The sequence below is a fragment of the Squalius cephalus genome (assembly GCF_949319135.1).
Source record: "Squalius cephalus genome assembly, chromosome: 7".
NCBI lineage: Eukaryota > Metazoa > Chordata > Actinopteri > Cypriniformes > Leuciscidae > Squalius > Squalius cephalus.
In genome coordinates, this window is record NC_137128.1 from 13886677 (window position 1) to 13906722 (window position 20046).

The 20046-nt window shown below is 37.4% G+C and overlaps 1 protein-coding gene across 1 annotated transcript; it reads right to left on the reverse strand.

Annotated features, from left to right (window-relative positions):
- Positions 1–1918: 1918 nt before the first annotated feature.
- Positions 1919–20041, reverse strand: snap47 (synaptosome associated protein 47). Its single transcript, XM_079877267.1, has 6 exons — positions 19648–20041; positions 18025–18556; positions 16580–17082; positions 15202–15317; positions 11853–12025; positions 1919–2311 (listed from the first exon to the last, which is right to left on the reverse strand). Exons 2-5 carry the CDS (start codon positions 18516–18518, stop codon positions 11879–11881), a joined length of 1260 nt encoding a protein of 419 aa, XP_079733393.1. The 5' UTR covers positions 18519–18556; positions 19648–20041; the 3' UTR covers positions 1919–2311; positions 11853–11878.
- Positions 20042–20046: the final 5 nt, after the last annotated feature.

Sequence of the window (20046 nt, forward strand, 5' to 3'; positions counted from 1 at the left end):
CCTAATAGTAATTCCAAAAATAATTCCAATAATTCCAAATGTTAGGTTGCATAAGTGCATTTCTGTCAGGATCACTACTGACAATTAGCATATTCCATTTTAAATGGCAGCCTAGCATGGATAAGAGCAGAGAGAGCAGTGAAAACCCCCAGGGTAAACAGAACAGAACTTTTAACAGAATACTTCACTTTTTACACTAACGCTTGGGCCCGCGAACAGTGCATGTGATGCAAATTTCGCCATCAGCACATTTCACGAATACTGTACACGCACAGGCCGATTTTTCCATGCATACTCTGTACACAAATTATTTTGCACTAATTAGTTGGTCCACAAGGTGGCAACATTGCCCCAGGATTCCTGGTTCAGGTTGTCAAAGAAAAAAACAAATAAACAAAAGAGACCAAAATGCCAGCAAACAACAACATTGGATGGCTATGTGGATGAGAGATTGTACGTGGAGATTAGAAAGTACCTGATTAAAAGATGTGTATGTGGGTTATAACTCGTGGAGAGATTGCCGAACGACTGCTAGTGCACGTTGTCATAATGGGCATGCATCGACCGTCTGTCTACACATCCTTTGAAAGGCTATGCATACTTTGGGCTTTAGTTTAACCAGTCCTACAATGCATGGCTAAGTGGAATAAAATTTTACTAATTAATCTAAAAAAAAATAACAAAATAAAATGTATTCCACTAGAGTTTCTCATTAAAGGTGACATATTATGCCCCTTTCACAAGATGTAATATAAATCTATGGTGTCCCCAGAATGTGTCTGTGAAATTTCAGCTCAAAATAGCTGAACAGGGGCGTTCAGAACAGGGCCGATCCTTTACAAGAGCTTCGGATACTCCGGCGAATAATCTCCCTCATCCAAAATCTCAGAAATAACCAGTAGCGGAGTGCAGCCTTACGGAGAGACTCAGGAAGAGGTTGCAACTTTTAGACTGCACCTGGACGTTTCTGAATGGTTAGTGGATCTATGTAGTTGTTGTGGAGTTGTATATTGATTCATCTCATCATCTTGCATGTACGTCAGGTTTAACTTTTACACAAGTTGACACAGTTCCCTGAGGTCTTTATAAGACAGCTGTGACATTTTTCAGTCAAATAGTGTTCTGTGCTCGTCTGTGCAGCAACGACAGAACAGTTTGAATGCTTTGCTCGAACTTTTGCCATTGCATTAGAACTGGTGGTTACACTGTTGTCGCTTCCGAAAACCAAATGGCGGCGCCGTGGGTGGAAAAACGTGCAGTTTAACCGGCAGTAATATTATAACAAGGTCCCCTACCTACATCAGAATGGTAGCGAAATATGATCGGCTTATTATTTTGACATGCTTGCAGAGAAAGGCTTACCAAAACAAAGTTACTGAGTTGTCACTTTTCACATTTTTTGGGTTGGTAGATGCACCGGGGACCCGATTATAGCACTTAAACACTGAAAAAGTCAGATTTTCATGATATGTCCTCTTTAACTCTTATGACATTTTTATACGTCTTCCACCAGAAGTCAAGATTCCAAGGGGTCCTCTAACCTTGCCAAAAGAAAACGGTCTGTGCCTTTAGTAAATGGTGGTCTCTCTTTCGTCATAATCACACAAGGGCAGATGCTTGACTTCTTTTGCCAACAGGATGCAACAGGATAATAACAAGGTTCCCCCACAAGTGTTAGTCCTTTACCATTGAGTCAGTCTAAAATGAATCAACATTGCTGTTCACAAGCCTTCACTCTGCACTGATGAGCACTGTTATTATGAAGCGCTTCCGACTCCAGTAAGAAAAATATATATATATTTTTTTTTAACACACCAAATCAAGATGTTGAGATAGAACTTGGTTTACTTTGTTTTTACAGCTAACCTTATTCAAGTTTGTTATCAGGAAATCAATCCCCCAGTTTTAAAGAAGAGTGACAACAAACAAATGACAGTTTGAGTTTATTTTACACTTGTCTTGATCACAAGAACACAGTAAATAAATACATCATTATCAGTTTACACTAATCAACGACTGATTGAATCAACTGATTGAAGTTCAGCACACATATAACAGTGACAATAAAGCAGGATTACACCTAAGATAGAGTGCATTACTTTTAAGTGGTTGACAATGTACAGAATCTTGTGAAATACTGAGATGTCACTTCCTAACAGCAACGACTTCAAATTGATTACAGTGCTCAAGTTATGTCAGAGTTCACTACATTTTTTTCCAGAGCGTTAGAATGTTAAGCCATGCAAAATGATGTTGAAAAGTAATTTGTGTGTTGTCAGATTTAGTTTGCAGGTTGCAGATCTATGTTGACCTGAGAAAAAAAAAAGACATTTGCTGTGATCCTCAGTCACATTTTGGAAGTAAAAATAGCAAATTACACAGACAAAAAACTGACCGATTTCACAAACAATATGTATTTGTTTGTTATCCTAAAAGACCCATCCACACTGAATGAGAACACTTTTGAATAAATGGATTCCTGTCAGGTCCTACTACTGACATCTGGTGCATCATTTGCATGTCGACAAGCCAATGAATTTTTGAGGAGTAGTCCTAATTAAAAAAATTTAGACAGAGATGTATTTCTGCACCAGTACTTTTTTTTTATTCTCTCACAATCTACAAAAACTTTCTTTTTAAACTGTTGAAAGTGTTTAGTACACTGCAATTAACAGTTTTTATGTGATCTACAGGCTGCCGCATCCCTAGATGCATCACAAGATCCAACACCCACATTAATAAGCTTTGTACAAATTTAGGTACATTTATGTAATCTATTACTTTACTTTTTACATGAAAATATACAGACTATACCTAAATTGTATGAGAGTGCCATGGAAAAGAAAAAAAAGCTGGTAGGAATCACTGGGTAGATGTGAGACCACTTAAAGTGGAAATTCATTGTTGGGAAAAGGGGCTTTACATAAAACCTGGCAGCCTATTTGGTAGAAAGAAGTTTTTTTATTGGTGGTACCTGACTTGTGAAAAAGAAAAAAGGGTTGTTGTATTCCCTTGCCAAATAGCTAGGAGAACTTCAACACCCATAATGCACTGGGCATGTTGCCATCCAAGGCCACTCCCAGTCTGCTCATATTGAATAGGCTTGACCAGAGTCAAATACTGCCTTGCTTGAGTAGGGAATACTTGTTAGCAAACTTTTAGTCACAACGGTGTCAACTTGTATTGTTGCAAGAATTCAAGGACTAAACGTTTAGTAGGAGTGTGTTATTTTCGGTTTCCAGTGAAGGATCCAGAGCATTGTAGGCATTGGCTAAAGGCTGCGAATCATAAATATGAACGAATCGAACGAATCGTAAATATGGACAGAACAGAACCTTGGCCCACAAAAAGGGAAAAACAGAACTTATTTTTTTCTTAATGAATATAGGAAGCTGAATGAAACCACTGGAAATGTAAGCATTTTAGCTTTGACTCCATATATCAGAAGGCTGTAGGTATTGCCCTGGCAACTTGCATTATACAGATTATACAGACTTATGACATACGATGCAGGACATACAGATGTGGCCATTAAGAATTCTTAATGACGTATAGGGCTGCACGATACTGGGAAAATATGCGATATGCGATGTTGTTGAGTATTGCGATAACGATATTTCTTGCGATATAACATTTCCCTAGAGAAATGCTTTTTTTTATTATTATTTTTTTTAAATAATTTATATATGTTATGATCATACTAAAATAAACAGGTAGGCTAATAGATATTCTTCTGATCTACGTTTTTTCATAAGGAGTTAACATTACACATGCAACACTTTGATTAATGGTTGTCTGTGAGACTCTGTTATTGTTACAACTTGGCATTTCGTTAGCAGTTTTGGTAGATTTGGGCTTACACTTTTTGAAGTCTTCATATAGCTCCCTGAGATTGCATTCCAGATGACTGTGGAGATTAGTTTCCTCTCGACGTGGCCAAAATTTTTTGGCACGACTTAGTGACGTTTTTTGTGCGTGCAAATTCGTTATTTCAAATGCAGGCGCGCGGCAAGCGCGCTCAAAATGGAAGCACATTTTTCCAGGCCTGCCTATGCCGCAACGAGATGAGAACATCACAACTTTTCAGAATTCCGCAAGCTCATGCAGGGCATGGTTGCATAACAACGACAGACGCAAGCGCTTGTGGAAAGAAGGAGATAGCGGCGCGGCCGCGCTTTCCATGCGATATGTGAACAGCCCCTTTCACAGTACCTGCATTTATGACACGTCTTCTCTATTGAAGCCAAAATATTGCCATATAGTTGTCTTTAGGCACAGGTTCTTCGCTGTTGTCATTTTCCTCGCTTGTCTCTACTTCCGCCATTAGTTTTTATTTTCGACTCTCTGCTCTGAGCCACTAGGTTCCCCTTTGGGCCCGATCTAGCCAATAGCATAATAGCACCTTACTGGGGAGGCGGGTATAAAGATAGTAAGGACACATTTGATTGGTCGAATTTGGATAAGCAACCTATGCATGCATCACACAAATGCTTGGCACGTAAAATAAATGCAATTTATCGCACCTCTCTGCGATACGGATATCGCATATACTATTATCGCGATAACAATAATTTTTCGATAACACACTCTGAACGACTTATTAATGTATGTTTTACTTTCATATACTAAGCACCCATTCAGTGTATTCATAGTTTTCAGTTACGTGACCTGTGCGGTGGCCTGGAGGGCAAAATAATGGGCCAAAATGGCAGCTTACTACAATGGCTCTCAGTAGAGACACAGCACAAGCCGGTCAATTTTCGTTCTGTTTCAAGCCACGAATATTTGGATCACCTCTCAACAGATGAAAAACTTTATAAAATAAAAATGAAAAATTTTCATTTATTATGAAAAACATAATAAAAAAGATATTATCACAGATATTTAACATTTGATATCACTTGATATTGTAAAAATGATTATTAATGTCCATTAATAGATACATAAAATGTTTTAGTGTTTGGGGAAACTGCACGTCATATTCTGGCTACACCGATAAAACGATCTTAGAATCATTGATTAATTATTTTTAGCTTATTATTATTATTATTATAAGCAATATAATGCTTTTTATGCATTAAAAAATGAAGACTTCACATAATCTTATCAGCATGATGAATAAATTGAATTATATTAACATAAACTGCAGAAAGTGAGTAGAGAATGCGACCAATCTAACTCTCACAAAAACTCCCGTTAAAATCACGGAAGCTGACGACACTGCGACATGAATCTCTTACATCGAATCTTCACTTTGTTTTTTTATGATGGGAGAATTCGCGAGTTTCAGTCAGAATTCAGACAGAGAAGCGCACGCAATGAAAAAAAATCTTCGTTTTAGCGATGACTAATCTGAATGCCTCTGATTGGCCATTCACATTTAACAGAAACGCGTGTGATTGGTTATAATGCTCAACGCTGCAAAATAGTTACTTGCAAATACTGTGGGTTTGTTCAAATGTGCTTTTAGTACTATTGTTTTAAACGTGTAAAACTGTGCAGCATTAACCCACCAAATCATTGGACAAATAGTCACATAGCCAATTAATGACTGACAGGCTAATATAGCATTACATTTCACGTTCCTTGCAGCTAATTCATTACGATGACATAAAATAGTGTGATCAAACGTACAGGTAATACAAAATCAAATTTATTAGCTGATATATAATAATATGATTTGTGAATCCCATACATCTCTGGAGGGTGAAAACGACATCTCCCATCGTTCCACTCTCCTTCATAGCGTCATAAAGTTTTGTCTTTGTTATTGTTCTGAAAATGTGACCTCTGGCGGCGAAAAAATGACAGACTGTACCTTTAAGTAGGCTATTGTAGTTTGTTTAACCACAAACCACTTTCTGTGTTTATTTATTTCTCCAAAACTTTCTAAGGCCTGAAAATTGCTATTTTAATTTAAATTGCCATGACTTTTTCAGGTTTCTCATGACCGTACAAACCCTGTATTTAAGAGATCGCATCTCATTATTATGAACATAATTTTAAAGCGCATTTACCAAAATTAATCAAGAAAGATCTATTGTAAAATACATGATTGATGTTTGCTTCAGCATTGGATACTGATATACACTGCCGTTCAAACATTTTTGATCGCTAAGATTTTTTGTTTTTAAAGAAGACTCTTCTACGGAAGCCCTGAACCGCAAGGTGAGAAAAAAAAGAAAAAAAAAACTTATCTCGTTATTTCGACTTAAGTCGTTATTTCGACATAATATCTCGTTATTTCGACTTAATAAGTCGTTATTTCGACATAATAAGTCGTTATTTCGACATAATAAGTCGTTATTTCGACATTAATATCTCGTTATTACGACATAATATCTCGTTATTACGACATAATAAGTCGTTATTTCGACATAATATCTCGTTATTTCGACATAAATATCTCGTTATTTCGACATAATAAGGGGACATTCTAATATGCATTAAGCTACATTTAGCGTTCTTATAATGAGTTTCTATGGGAGGAAAATGCTTAACGTCAAATTAAACGCTTTGCGTTCATATTCTGGACTTATCTGATTTTTGTAGTAGCCTATACTTTATTATGATTTTAGTATCATATTGATTAATAAATGCACGCACAATTATCCGTGAACTTGATAAATGTTGCAGATATGTTTTAGGCTACTATCCACAAACAAATTGCTTTCAATTATGTGTGCAAAATTCAGAATTCAACGAATGCAGTGCAACAACAACAATAATAGTTAAATTAATATTAGTATTATTAATAATAATAATAATAATAATAGTCGCAGTAGTGCTAGGCTAAGGCAGTGCAAGCCAAGTCAAGTAAAACAGAGTTTCTTTGCGTTCATAGTCTGGACTTATCTGATTTTTTTGTAGTATACTTTATTATGATTTTAGTATCATATTGATTAAGAAATGCACGCACAATTATCCTTGAACTTGATAAATGTTGCAGATATTTTAGGCTACCCATAAACAAATTGCTTTCAAATGTGCAAAATTCAGAATTCAACGAATGTGCAGCAATTTGTACAAATAGAGACATTTTTTGTATAAAAGACATTTTTGTTTTATTTTGTATTAGTGATTATAATTTGCGCGTCCATTTATTGACGTCTGAGTCGATCTCATTTGAGTGTATTCGGCAATTTGCTTAACGTGGAATTAAACGCGTATATTCTGAGCTCATCAGATTTTGTTGTACATATACTTTATTAGTATGATTATTTACTGTGTTTGGTCTGTTAGTAAATATGTTAAGGTTTGTATTCATTTCGATATGCCACTAGAGGGCAGAATAAGACCGGGAATTATAGAATGCATTGTAGTTATGTTGACCTACTGTTTTCATAACACTGGATATTCTACTAATTTATACTTTTCTAAAACGTTGCATATTAATGGCAAATAACTTATTTGGCAATTACACATAGTTTTGTGCTAGTTTTGTTGTCAGTATTGCTCTTTCAGCCAGCTTTATAGTTTATCTAGATTTGGTTTATTTGTTAACTTTACACAACTCAATCGCAGATAGCCTATTTTGCTTCATGCTTGGTCATTATTGGCCAGATCAGAAACTATGTTTTACTTGACTTGGCTTGCACTGCCTTATACCACTACTGCGGCTGTTATCATTTTTATTATTATTAGTGTAATTGCCAAAGTTAATTGCCATTAATATGCAACGTTTTAGAAAAGTATAAATTAGTAGAATATCCAGTGTTATGAAAACAGTAGGTCAACATAACTACAATGCATTCTATAATTCCCGGTCTTATTCTGCCCTCTAGTGGCATATCGAAATGAATACAAACCTTAACATATTTACTAACAGACCAAACACAGTAAATAATCATACTAATAAAGTATATGTACAACAAAATCTGATGAGCTCAGAATATACGCGTTTAATTCCACGTTAAGCGTGGAATTAAACATAAAAAAACATGGTTAAATGGTTAAAAAAACATAAGAAATCTTACCGGCAGTGTATTTTTAGGCTAACTTATTGTTGCACTTCGTCATTTTGCACGCACGTGCGCGCAGGCATCTTTAAACTTCAACAACAACACTGTGTTTACAAAGCACATCAAATAATGATCCGCTTTGCACTCATGTGTAAATAGATTTTTCAATGTCCATATTACCATATCAAATATTTGTGTCTAATACTATTTTATTTAGCCTATATTTTATTGTAGTTTTCTCACAATCACAACATTACATGCAATTAATTTATCAGACACTTATAATTAAGTTAATTCTATTTTTAAAATGCAACGTACTGTAATAATCTATAAGCATATTTAACAATCGAGACGAATAATTGCAAAGTGTTTACGAGCAATTTGGTCTGGCCTGTAGAATAAAGCATGTTGTTCCATGCGCCATCTGGTGGATATTCTGTGAAGCAAAGCGGCATTCCGCAGGACGAATTGCGGCATGTTGTGGGAAAAAAATACGCATTCTTAATGGCCACATCTGAAGGCATAGCGTAAGCTTAGGTGAGAAATGGCGAATATGGAGTTGAAGGATTGAGCAAAACAAAACGCCCAGTCACGAATTAGTCTAAAGTCTAAAACAAAAAGTTTTAAAGAAAAATCTGGGAGGATTTCGATATAACAGAAGAGGAGCTATGTCATACATCAGGTCAGAGGTCACCCTTCTGCCGGAACTTGACTCTTTCGTGAACGTGCGTATGGCCGTTGCCAGAAGCCAATTATTATAAAAGTTTAAAATATGGATATTTTTCTTACAAAAACCCATCACTTCACTTCAGAAGGCATTTATTAACCCACTGCAGTCATACGGATTACTTTTATTATGGATGGATGTGCTTTTTGGAGCTTCAAAAACTCGGAGGAGCCAGAATATTATTTAATATAACTCTGATTGTGTTTGGCTGAAAGAAGAAAGTCATATAGCCAACACCTAGGGTAAATTGAGTAAATTATGGGATAATTTTCATTTTTGGGTGAACTATTAATAAAAGTAGATCTATTAGGCTGCATTTACAATAAAGCCTAATGCAGAGATCTGATGGGCTTAGTGACTAAGAAGATTATTTAAATGTTCACACTCAGTAGCATAAACATAAACACGTTTCAGAGCACATGTGGAAATACACATGTAAGCATTCAAAATCAGCATTATTTTTTATAGGTGTATTTTATTTTAGTGTCAACTTCGTAATAAAGTACTGGTACTTTGACATCCCTACTATAATAATAATACTAATAATAATACATTTTATTTGGTGGTGTCTTTCAAGACACCCAAGGACACCTTACAGAAAAAATAAACAAGACATTAATACAAGCCCAACAATAATATCAATAGTAAAATCAAACTATTAAGTACGATCTTGATCCTAAAACCATAAAGTCCAGGAAATTAAATTGGAATGATGAAATTTATGACTAAATTTCTAAATTTCTTATAATATTTACTACAAATATTATGACACTTCACTCTTAAGGTAGGTCCAAACTGATGCCAAAGAACTAGCGCTGATGAAAGCTAACTGTGTTGTCGCCTCACATCGCCAGCGTTGGGGGAAAAAAACCTGCACTTGAACACACCGAGAGAACTACAGCCGACTGTCAGCTAGAATGCGCGTTCTGCGCCTGCGTGTAAATGAGACTATTTCTGCAGATACAGTGAGGAAAATAAGTATTTGAACACCCTGTTATTTTGCAAGTTCTCCCACTTGGAAATCATGGAGGGGTCTGAAATTGTCATCGTAGGTGCATGTCCACTGTAAGAGACATAATAAAAAAATTTAAAAAAATTCCAGAAATCACAATATATGATTTTTTAACTATTTATTTGTATGATACAGCTGCAAATAAGTATTTGAACACCTGTCTATCAGCTAGAATTCTGACCCTCAAAGACCTGTTAGTCTGCCTTTAAAATGTCCACCTCCACTCCATTTATTATCCTAAATTAGATGCACCTGTTTGAGGTCGTTAGCTGCATAAAGGCACCTGTCCACCCCATACAATCAGTAAGAATCCAACTACTAACATGGCCAAGACCAAAGAGCTGTCCAAAGACACTAGAGACAAAATTGTACACCTCCACAAGGCTGGAAAGGGCTACGGGGAAATTGCCAAGCAGCTTGGTGAAAAAAGGTCCACTGTTGGATCAATCATTAGAAAATGGAAGAAGCTAAACATGACTGTCAATCTCCCTCGGACTGGGGCTCCATACAAGATCTCACCTCGTGGGGACTCAATGATCCTAAGAAAGGTGAGAAATCAGCCCAGAACTACACGGGAGGAGCTGGTCAGTGACCTGAAAAGAGCTGGGACCACCGTTTCCAAGGTTACTGTTGGTAATACACTAAGACGTCATGGTTTGAAATCATGCATGGCACGGAAGGTTCCCCTGCTTAAACCAGCACATGTCAAGGCCCGTCTTAAGTTTGCCAATGACCATTTGGATGATCCAGAGGAGTCATGGGAGAAAGTCATGTGGTCAGATGAGACCAAAATAGAACTTTTTGGTCATAATTCCACTAAACGTGTTTGGAGGAAGAAGAATGATGAGTACCATCCCAAGAACACCATACCTACTGTGAAGCATGGGGGTGGTAGCATCATGCTTTGGGGGTGTTTTTCTGCACATGGGACAGGGCGACTGCACTGTATTAAGGAGAGGATGACCGGGGCCATGTATTGCGAGATTTTGGGGAACAACCTCCTTCCCTCAGTTAGAGCATTGAAGATGGGTCGAGGCTGGGTCTTCCAACATGACAATGACCCGAAGCACACAGCCAGGATAACCAAGGAGTGGCTCTGTAAGAAGCATATCAAGGTTATGGCGTGGCCTAGCCAGTCTCCAGACCTAAACCCAATAGAGAATCTTTGGAGGGAGCTCAACATCTGTGTTTCTCAGCGACAGCCCAGAAACCTGACTGATCTAGAGAAGATCTGTGTGGAGGAGTGGGCCAAAATCCCTCCTGCAGTGTGTGCAAACCTGGTGAAAAACTACAGGAAACGTTTGACCTCTGTAATTGCAAACAAAGGCTACTGTACCAAATATTAACATTGATTTTCTCAGGTGTTCAAATACTTATTTGCAGTTGTATCATACAAATAAATAGTTAAAAAATCATACATTGTGATTTCTGGATTTTTTTTTTTAGATTATGTCTCTCACAGTGGACATGCACCTACGATGACAATTTCAGACCCCTCCATTATTTCTAAGTGGGAGAACTAGCAAAATAGCAGGGTGTTCAAATACTTATTTTCCTCACTGTATATTCATCTATATTCATCATTCAAAAATGGAAACCGATGCTGCAGGCTGCAGATACACAAACCGTAAACAAAGCAGTGCGTGCTTACCATTTTGAATATCAATCTTGCTGATCTCTTTCATTATTCCACTCCGCTCATGGTAATATTGAAATATTCGCCAAAGAACACTCGGGTAAGATTACGTAAAATTAGAACAGGCTTACATCTGTATTGACTTCTTTGCTTGCTGTTTTGCTATTATTCTCGTCGACTGACTCATTCACTAAGCTGAACAGCCAATCAGAGTTTTAGATATAGAGAACTTTTTTCCCTGCCCCGACGCAGGCGACGCGAGGTGACAGCACAATTGGCTTTCATCAGCGCTAGTTCTTTGGTGTCGGTTTGGGTTGTCCCTACCTTTACGCGTATGTTTTTTTTTAGCATGCAAAATGCATAACCTTTAACCCAAACCTTTTGCTCTTGCTAATATTGCTCTCTTTACAGCTTTCTACCTTCCTCATAAAGATCAAATGAATTTACAGTATAAACAGTGCGCTATTAAGAAACACACTTTCTAAAGTTTTTTGTGTATACCTGTGAATATCTTACCATTAATCTGGCATTAAGCATTAAGTTCACAGCAGTTTCCTCATGCGGCTGGTGTGCCTGTTAATGTTCATGGTGGTGTGGTCGGTAGAACAACTCAATAGATCCAGAGCCTCGTCTTGACGCTCCAGCTCTGTCTCAGCCTCCACGGCAAGATTCTTCAGCTGCTGGAGCATCTACACAAACACAGAACACAACATAATCATGTGGATAATAATGAATAATTGGGGTTGCAGTTCTAAATATAGATATAATATGGACATTGAGGATTGACTTCTTAATGGGGTCATGATTTATTAAAATTGTCATAATTTTGAAATAAAAGGCCATTTTATACCCTGATTTTAGCCCTCTGATTTGAACACTCTGTTGGAAGGGGCATGTCTGTTGTGAGACTTCAGTGTAAACGCCCACTGCTGTGATTGGCTAACATCTTGCATATGAAATAGAATCTGCACTCTCACAAATGCGTTCATCATTACTGACAGTTCAAACATGATGTAAATAAGAGTGTAGACAGTGTTACTGATAATTACGGAAGTTTTGGTGAGAGTCCAGAACTCAATCACTGATAAACTATAACGGAGCGTTCTTTGATCAATTCATCTGTATATAATTTAATCACAAATTAAATAACAGATTATTTCCATGATACTAAGAGAAACGATGTGAGTTTGATCCTTTAACCTCCGCCTTGATAAAGAGCAATGAATGATTTTGAGACAAATAACGCCTGACTGTATGAATCATATAAGAAATCAATGATCATACAGTAAAAGACTGTTTGCAAAGCCTGCGCCAAAATGCGACTGATTTACCAAAGAATCCACAGTGAAATATACTGAACAAACAAATAATGCTATACTGAGACATTCATATAGTTGAAAATAAGTAACCACTTTCCTAGCATTAGGATCCTTTGGAAGGTAATGTTATTTTTAGCCCAGTGATTCTCTATCTCTCTTCTCATCTCACTAACGTGCCAGTGGGCAGGGCCAAAGACAATGATGTAGAAGTAGGCGTTGATTTGGTTCTGCAGAGGCGGTCTTTCGTCGCACTATTACGTCATAATGTGACAACATTCCAAACGAGTCATTTTCTGAGCTTGGATTCAATAAAAGCTGTTTTTGGACTAACAAGGAAGTTTTGAGTTTGAGGTTTCTCAATTCATGACCCATTTAAATTCATCAAGTTTAAACCTTTTACTAACTGTTTTGCACAGGTTGAAAGACAGCTAAGTCGCCAGTCTAAGATGCTGGTGTTCAGGAGACATCGGGATGAATGAGTGATGCAGTCACATGTGTTCCTAACCACCTCTGAATGGTTTAAGTGATGAGATCACAAATTATTTTAGACATTAACGCTTGCATTTAGTGATGTACATTTGGGACCCAATCACCCAATATGGATTTGAATATAAGTTGTAAAAGTGGTGAAACTGATATAAACCTAATCTACTTTGGATGCAAGCAAACTAATATAATACCTTATCTTCCTACACTAGGAAGACACTATTAATATATCATAATGAATAATAGGTCAGTGTATATAGAATAATAATCAACAATAAAGATTAAAAAAAGTTACAATACAATTAAACTAAAATGGCCAGAACAATAAATTATGACAAAGACGGTGCACTCATATTACAATGAATTACTATTACTATGAGAGTGCAATGCACAATATGGCGGAATAAGTCCCGCCTTCTAAATAAAAGAGCTAATTGCCTATTGGTAAAGTCATTGCATCACTGTAAATGCCATTAGAAGCTCAGGTTGCCCTTAGACATGCGATTAGGACTACACATGTGCATTGGCTGGTCCAGCCTGAAATATCAGCTTTTTTAACGCTATTTGAGCATAAGAAACAACATTTATGGGATAATTCATGTGAGATTTTGTTGCTGATTTGAAATATGTTGTTTAAATATGAGTGTGGCAAGCAGTTTTTGAGATTTCAGGATTTCCCCATTCAAGTAGATAGAACTTGGTCTTGGATGCCGGGAGACATTGCAAATACAGTCGCTGAGTCACTTTCCTTGAAAAGGACTTTGGTTATGTTTTGAATAACAATTTTTATGGTCACAATGAGACTGAACACTATTAATATTTTGTATGTTATAATTAAATCTTACTGTGAAGAGTGACATTTTACAGTACATCTTTTTTTGTTACATTATTAGGCTATAGTCTGTACTCAGTACATTACAATCTTCTACAAGACAAGCTGCCCTGCCTCATCCTTTTAAAAAACTTATTTTCCTTCCCCTCGTGGCATCTTAACATGTTTGTTTTTAGTGTTTCTCAACCCCAAAACCACACTGAAAAGTGATATCTGTGATGGTTGACCAACCATCAATTATCTCTGGTAACAGCAATAATATTGTGTTTTGGAATTATTCAACACGAAGTACACCATTCTGCACAGCCCCATAATGATGCACTTGATGAAAAATGGTTGACTGTTTTTGCGTCAGTGTTTTAAGCCTGGTTTCTGCATACCATGATGCACCTCAGCTGAGCACTGATAGGTTTTACTGCTGGCAATGCGGTCGTCTGCAGATGACGGCACTGAGACCATATATCTTTGTGGAATGGGGAAAGCCTAGAGTCAGCTTACCACGCCTGAGTCATAAAAAACTACAGGCCCCAGCCAGTCACACTGTAGTTTACGTATGTTCACTCAGTTTTTGAACCCCATGTGTGGGATTGCTTTTCATCCAAGGCAGTGGGCTCTCCCGCAATTCTGCCCAAACACACTGCCAGGAATAAAGAATGGTATAAAAACATACAGCAAGATCTTCTCCCAAAGATCCAGGAGCAATTTGATAATGGTCTGTGCATTTTCCAGCATGGTGGATCACCAAGTCATAGGGCAAGAGTGATAATGAAGTGGCTTGGAGATCATTACATTGAAATTTTGGATCTGGGACCCAGCAACTCCCCAGATCTTAAACCCATAGAGAACCTGTGGTCAATCCTCAAAAGGCTAGTGGACAAAAGCCAACAAATCGTGACCACCTCCGAGCACTAATAAGGGAAGAATGGATTGCTATCAGTCAGGATATCCAGCACGCCAGAGTGAATTGCACAGGTTATGAAGAAGAAGGGTCAAAACTGTAGGCCTAAATATTGACTCTTTGCATATATTGATTGTCAAAAACAACGCCTTTAAAACTTATGAAATGCTTATTGTTTTCCAGAATACCATAGAAACATGTGAAAAAATAATCTACAAATACTGAAGCAGCAAACTTTGCAAAACACAAAATCTGACACTGCCAAAACTTTTGACTGTACTGTACTGTATTTGTCTGCAATAAGAAGTGACAACCACACTGATCTCAAACCTGTTTTAGCTCCTGTGCCTCTGCCTCAGTAACAGTGGGCTGAAGCACTTGAAGTTGAAGTTGTGTCAGTTCACCAGCAGGCACCTCCACTGGCACATCTATATCCTTTCCATGACCTGAAGTGACACAGAATGAGCTCATATATTTCTTTAAGATTTGTTGTTAAGATTATAAGAATGTTGGTAAATAGGCCTATTAAGAAGCCAACAATGGGATCTCAGAGGGTTTTTAATGAACTGCTGTTGGAGCATGGCTGCCACCATGTGGTATAAATACCTTATGACTTTCAGTGTTATGTCTATCCATTGTCAGAATTTGAACGTTTTCTTAAAGGAGAACTCCGGTCAATTTTAACATTGAGCTCATTTTTTTGTAAATTTGGAGTGTTGTCAGTACAGAGAAGAACGACAAAAATCAGTGTTGCCTACGCCGTGTTATCCTCTTTTTAAAATTTGCACCCTGTTGACTTAAATGGGGCAAGTTTTAAACCTGCTTTTAGCCTTTCAACATCCTTGATGTGTCATTACAAGTGCACAGCCAATGTGAGTTATTCCTTCAGAGTGAACACGGTGAATCTGACTGCAGTAGATGTGAAAGATATGAATAAAAATGAAGTTAATTCGGCCAGCGCACATACCTGTATTTATTTCCTGTTTTCAGTCGAAGTCCATAGTAGTCGATTGTCGAGTTCACGCGCGTGATCATAGGTAGCTAAGCAACATTGGCGAACTCGACAATCGACTACTGTGGACTTCGACCGAAAACAGGAAATAAATACAGGTATGAGCGCTGGCCGAATTAACTTCATTTTTATTCATATCTTCATATCTTGCCCCATTGAAGTCAACAGGGTGCAAATTTTAAAAAGAGGATAACACGGTGTAGGCAACATCGATTTGTGTCGTTGTTCTCTGTACTGACAGCACTCCAAATTTACAAAAAAATGAGCTCAATGTTAAAATTGACCGGAGTTCTCCTTTAAGTGTAGCTGTAATTACTCTGCTTGCAAGGCACTACTGTATTATCAACTCCGGTCCTGGGGACCCATTGCTCTGCACATTTTGTCTTCTTTATTTAACACACCTGATTCAGATCATCAGTTTGTTAGGAAAGAGCTCCATGAACTGAACAAACTGTGCACAAAATAGTAATACAAAAAATGTACACAGCAGTGGATACCCAAGACCGCCGTAGAGAAAGTTATAGTTAGTTTTTTTCTAAACCGCTTACTCAAAGAAACAAAGATTTGGTGGCAAGCTGCAAGTACAGAATCATTTGATGAACAAAGCTTTAAGAAAACAACATTTATTAGAATTAGAAATTATAATTTACTGTAATTTTTGATCCGTGGAAACATTAGCTAGTTCTCTGACTGTACCTGCACTCCAAATGTTTCCTCCACCTTCTGGGCTTCCTGGTGTGGTTGCCAAAGTTGCCTGAAATGCTGCATAGTCACGTGTGATCTCAACTTTCTTCTTGTACTGCATCTCCAATACAGATAAAGCTTCAGTCATCCTGGCAGAGAGAACTCTGAAACAGATGTCAGGTTTCCCAATGAAGCGTTGCCGAACACTGATCTCATAGGGGTTGTGCACATGGATATCATCCACCTCTTCCTTCTCAAAGCAATGAAGGAGCTGTCCGTTTGCATCTCGAACCTCCAGAGAGGAGACCGAAACCATCAGGCTACCTGGTTTCATGTTTTCAGAGTTTCCAACACGAGAGATAACAGCTGGAATGCTGAGTATGACTTTTTGGCCCTTGCCTGAACCTTTAGTATAGGGCACCTTGGCAGCTGCTTCAGACTTGGCCTCCTGGTGGCTCTTCCATGGCAGTTTGCCAAAAGGCCACCAAGACGGACACTCCAGTTCGGAGAGTAGTCTGCACACAAGAGAATCAATGGCATTAAATGTAGAACTGCAAGACTACAACTAGATAAATCATTACTATAAATACAACACATGATTGTATAGGATACTGCAGCTGCTGAAGACATGTACAGTCAAACCAAGATTTATTCAGGCATCTTTAACATTTCTCACATTATCACAGTTTATTCGCTATAGTTAAGAAAATGGTAATAAAATATGACAAAAACTCAGAGTTATCAAATCAGTTGATATTTCACTGGTTTTGACAATCCTTCTGTTAGACTGTCTCACAAATGAATTAGGTTGAATAGCTGTCAGCTGTTAAATTTAGGTCTACAATTAGATAATACTAATTTAGGTCAACAAATTACCAAGCAATGCTAAATTTTGATCAGTCTGTGGTGTAAAAAGGTTGCATTAGCAATTAAAGAAAAAAACACTTATGCAAAATATGGACAGGTCAAAGTGTCTGAATAATTTTTGGTCCCAAATGTTTATATATTTTACTGGTATCCCACTGTATGAAGAATTGATGGGTATAATATGTCACAGTTTACTTTATTTTGCTATCATCACTTACATAAATAAACTATAGTGTCCTGCACCCACTAGTAAAAATAATTTTTGGTTTGACTATGTGTCAATAGTGTATGGAATAACCATAGAAGAACCATTTTTGGTTTCTCAAAGAACCTTTCAGTGAACAGTTCTTAAAATAACCAACCATTTATTCTAAGTGTGAAGAACATGTTAAAAATCTAAAGAACCTTTTAAGGAATGGATGAATGAACCTTTTTTTTTTCACTATAAAGAACAATTTGTGGAATGGAAAGGTTCCTTGGATGCTAAAGGTTCTACATGAAACCATAGATGCCAATAAAGAACATTTATTTTGTACCAGTGTATGTACCAAAGTTGAATATTTAGGATTCTGAATCTGAGCAAAACCTACTTATCTGCCACACTCAGGTCTGATTCAATCTTGTCCAGGCCCTGAATCATGTTGTCAAACTGCTCTCCCTGGTGGTTCAGGACTTTTCCAGTATCCTCCAACCTCCGTTGGGCTCCAGATATCAGGCTGATCAGCTCCTGGCCCTTACTGAGAGGAGCTTCAGCTCCCTGTGGCTCTGTGGGTGACAGCAGCCGTTCCCTCCAGAAGTGCACTAGCACGTGGAAAACGGTAGTACGGCAAGGCCTGAGAGACCCAAACCAGTGCTTGATGTTTCCCTGCTCCAACACAGTAAGAGCACTAAAGATTAAGCTGGAGGACTCCATCTTGATCTCCATGATTCGCGAGAGCCTCAGGCTTGTCAGATTCTCTTGTTTCTCCTCAGAGGTGAAGCGCAGGGTAGTGCGGGTTAAGGAGAGAATGCCACTGGCCCAGCGTTTCTCACTGTTGATGTAATAAGAGCCGGGCCAACTATGGATGGATACCTCCTGGCTCATCTTTTTATGATGATTTGGAACAGCTACCCTGAGCTCACCTGTCAAGTGAGCAATGTAAATAATAAATTAGTAAGTAGTCATCACCAGACACTTCTATCTACATCAAAAGTATATCAATTATTTCCTCACCCTCATATCGTTCTAAACCTGTACAATTTTCTGTCTGATGTGGGACACAGAAGGAGGCGTTACATTCATTGCGTTGAAAAGAGCAGCTTGAACATTCTGCAAAAACTCCTTTTGTGCTTTATAGAAGACAGGAAACCATGCCAGTTTGGAATGACATGAGGGTGATGATGACAGAAAAGACAACTTTGTCAACACTAATTTTGGGACATGTTTGAGTGAAAACCCTTTAAATTAGTGATTCTCAACCAGGGGACAGAGGTCCACAAGGTGGTGGACCAGCAAACAGGGTGACCACATGATGTAAAATTATTTCAAATAATATATTATTATTATTTAATATAAATATATTAAAACTAACTAACTTAATAAAAAACTAAAATACAAAAAATCAATATTTTAACTGAAGTCACAATTTTTTTTATTTTTTTTTTATTTAAAGAACATCACAAAATGAATTCATGACAACACACACACACACACACACACACACACACATATATAGGCTAACATAACACGAACATGCCCATGAAATAATTGAAAGAAGCGTTCAAAGATCATAAGTCATGATCTACTTTATGGATTGATGATCCATAAAGTGACCGAAAGATGGCACAGAATCAACGGTTAAATAATCATCGTATATTTGGGACATTAACAGAACTGAATGAATTATATATATATATATATATATATAGCCTACGGTTCTGTTAATATTACATATAGGGCCTTCGAGTCAAAAAGAAGAAGAAGAAAAAAGAGTTGGAAACCACTGCTTGAGAAACAGATCATGAAATGCCTGTAGAACACATTAAACGTATTGTGCTAATGTAACGTTATTTGATTGTAAGACATGAAACCAACACAGTACAGAAATGTACATATTATTTAAAGACCATCATTTACATTTATTGTTCAAGTGGTTCTGTATGCGCAGTAACAGTATATGCTAGTGTAGTTGGCATTGCATGTAATAAGAAAATAAACATAATTTATGTCATACCTTTATGATGATTTTGACTTTCAACTGACAGCTACGGCAGGTTGTGACGTAAATCAAGCATTAAGATAAACAACATCCCTTCACATCGTAAAGGGTTGGTTTAATGTTCTCTGCAGGGTAAATCTCAGTCGGAAGCGAGACTTTTGCTGTTCCACCTTAATGTCTCTAGGTATAAAAATAAAAAACGCAAAAGCGTTGTAGCGATGTAAACCAAAGGCAGAACACAGCGGAGATTGTTTGGTGCGCTCATGTTTACACTCCGACGTGCAAAATGAATGATTAAAGATTCCGCGCAAATGACGATGGAGCATCATATATATCTATTTAAGTAAATCGACCTATAGTTATTTAGAGCTAATTAACTGATATTTAATGAACTTTTTATTTTGTTGTTATACA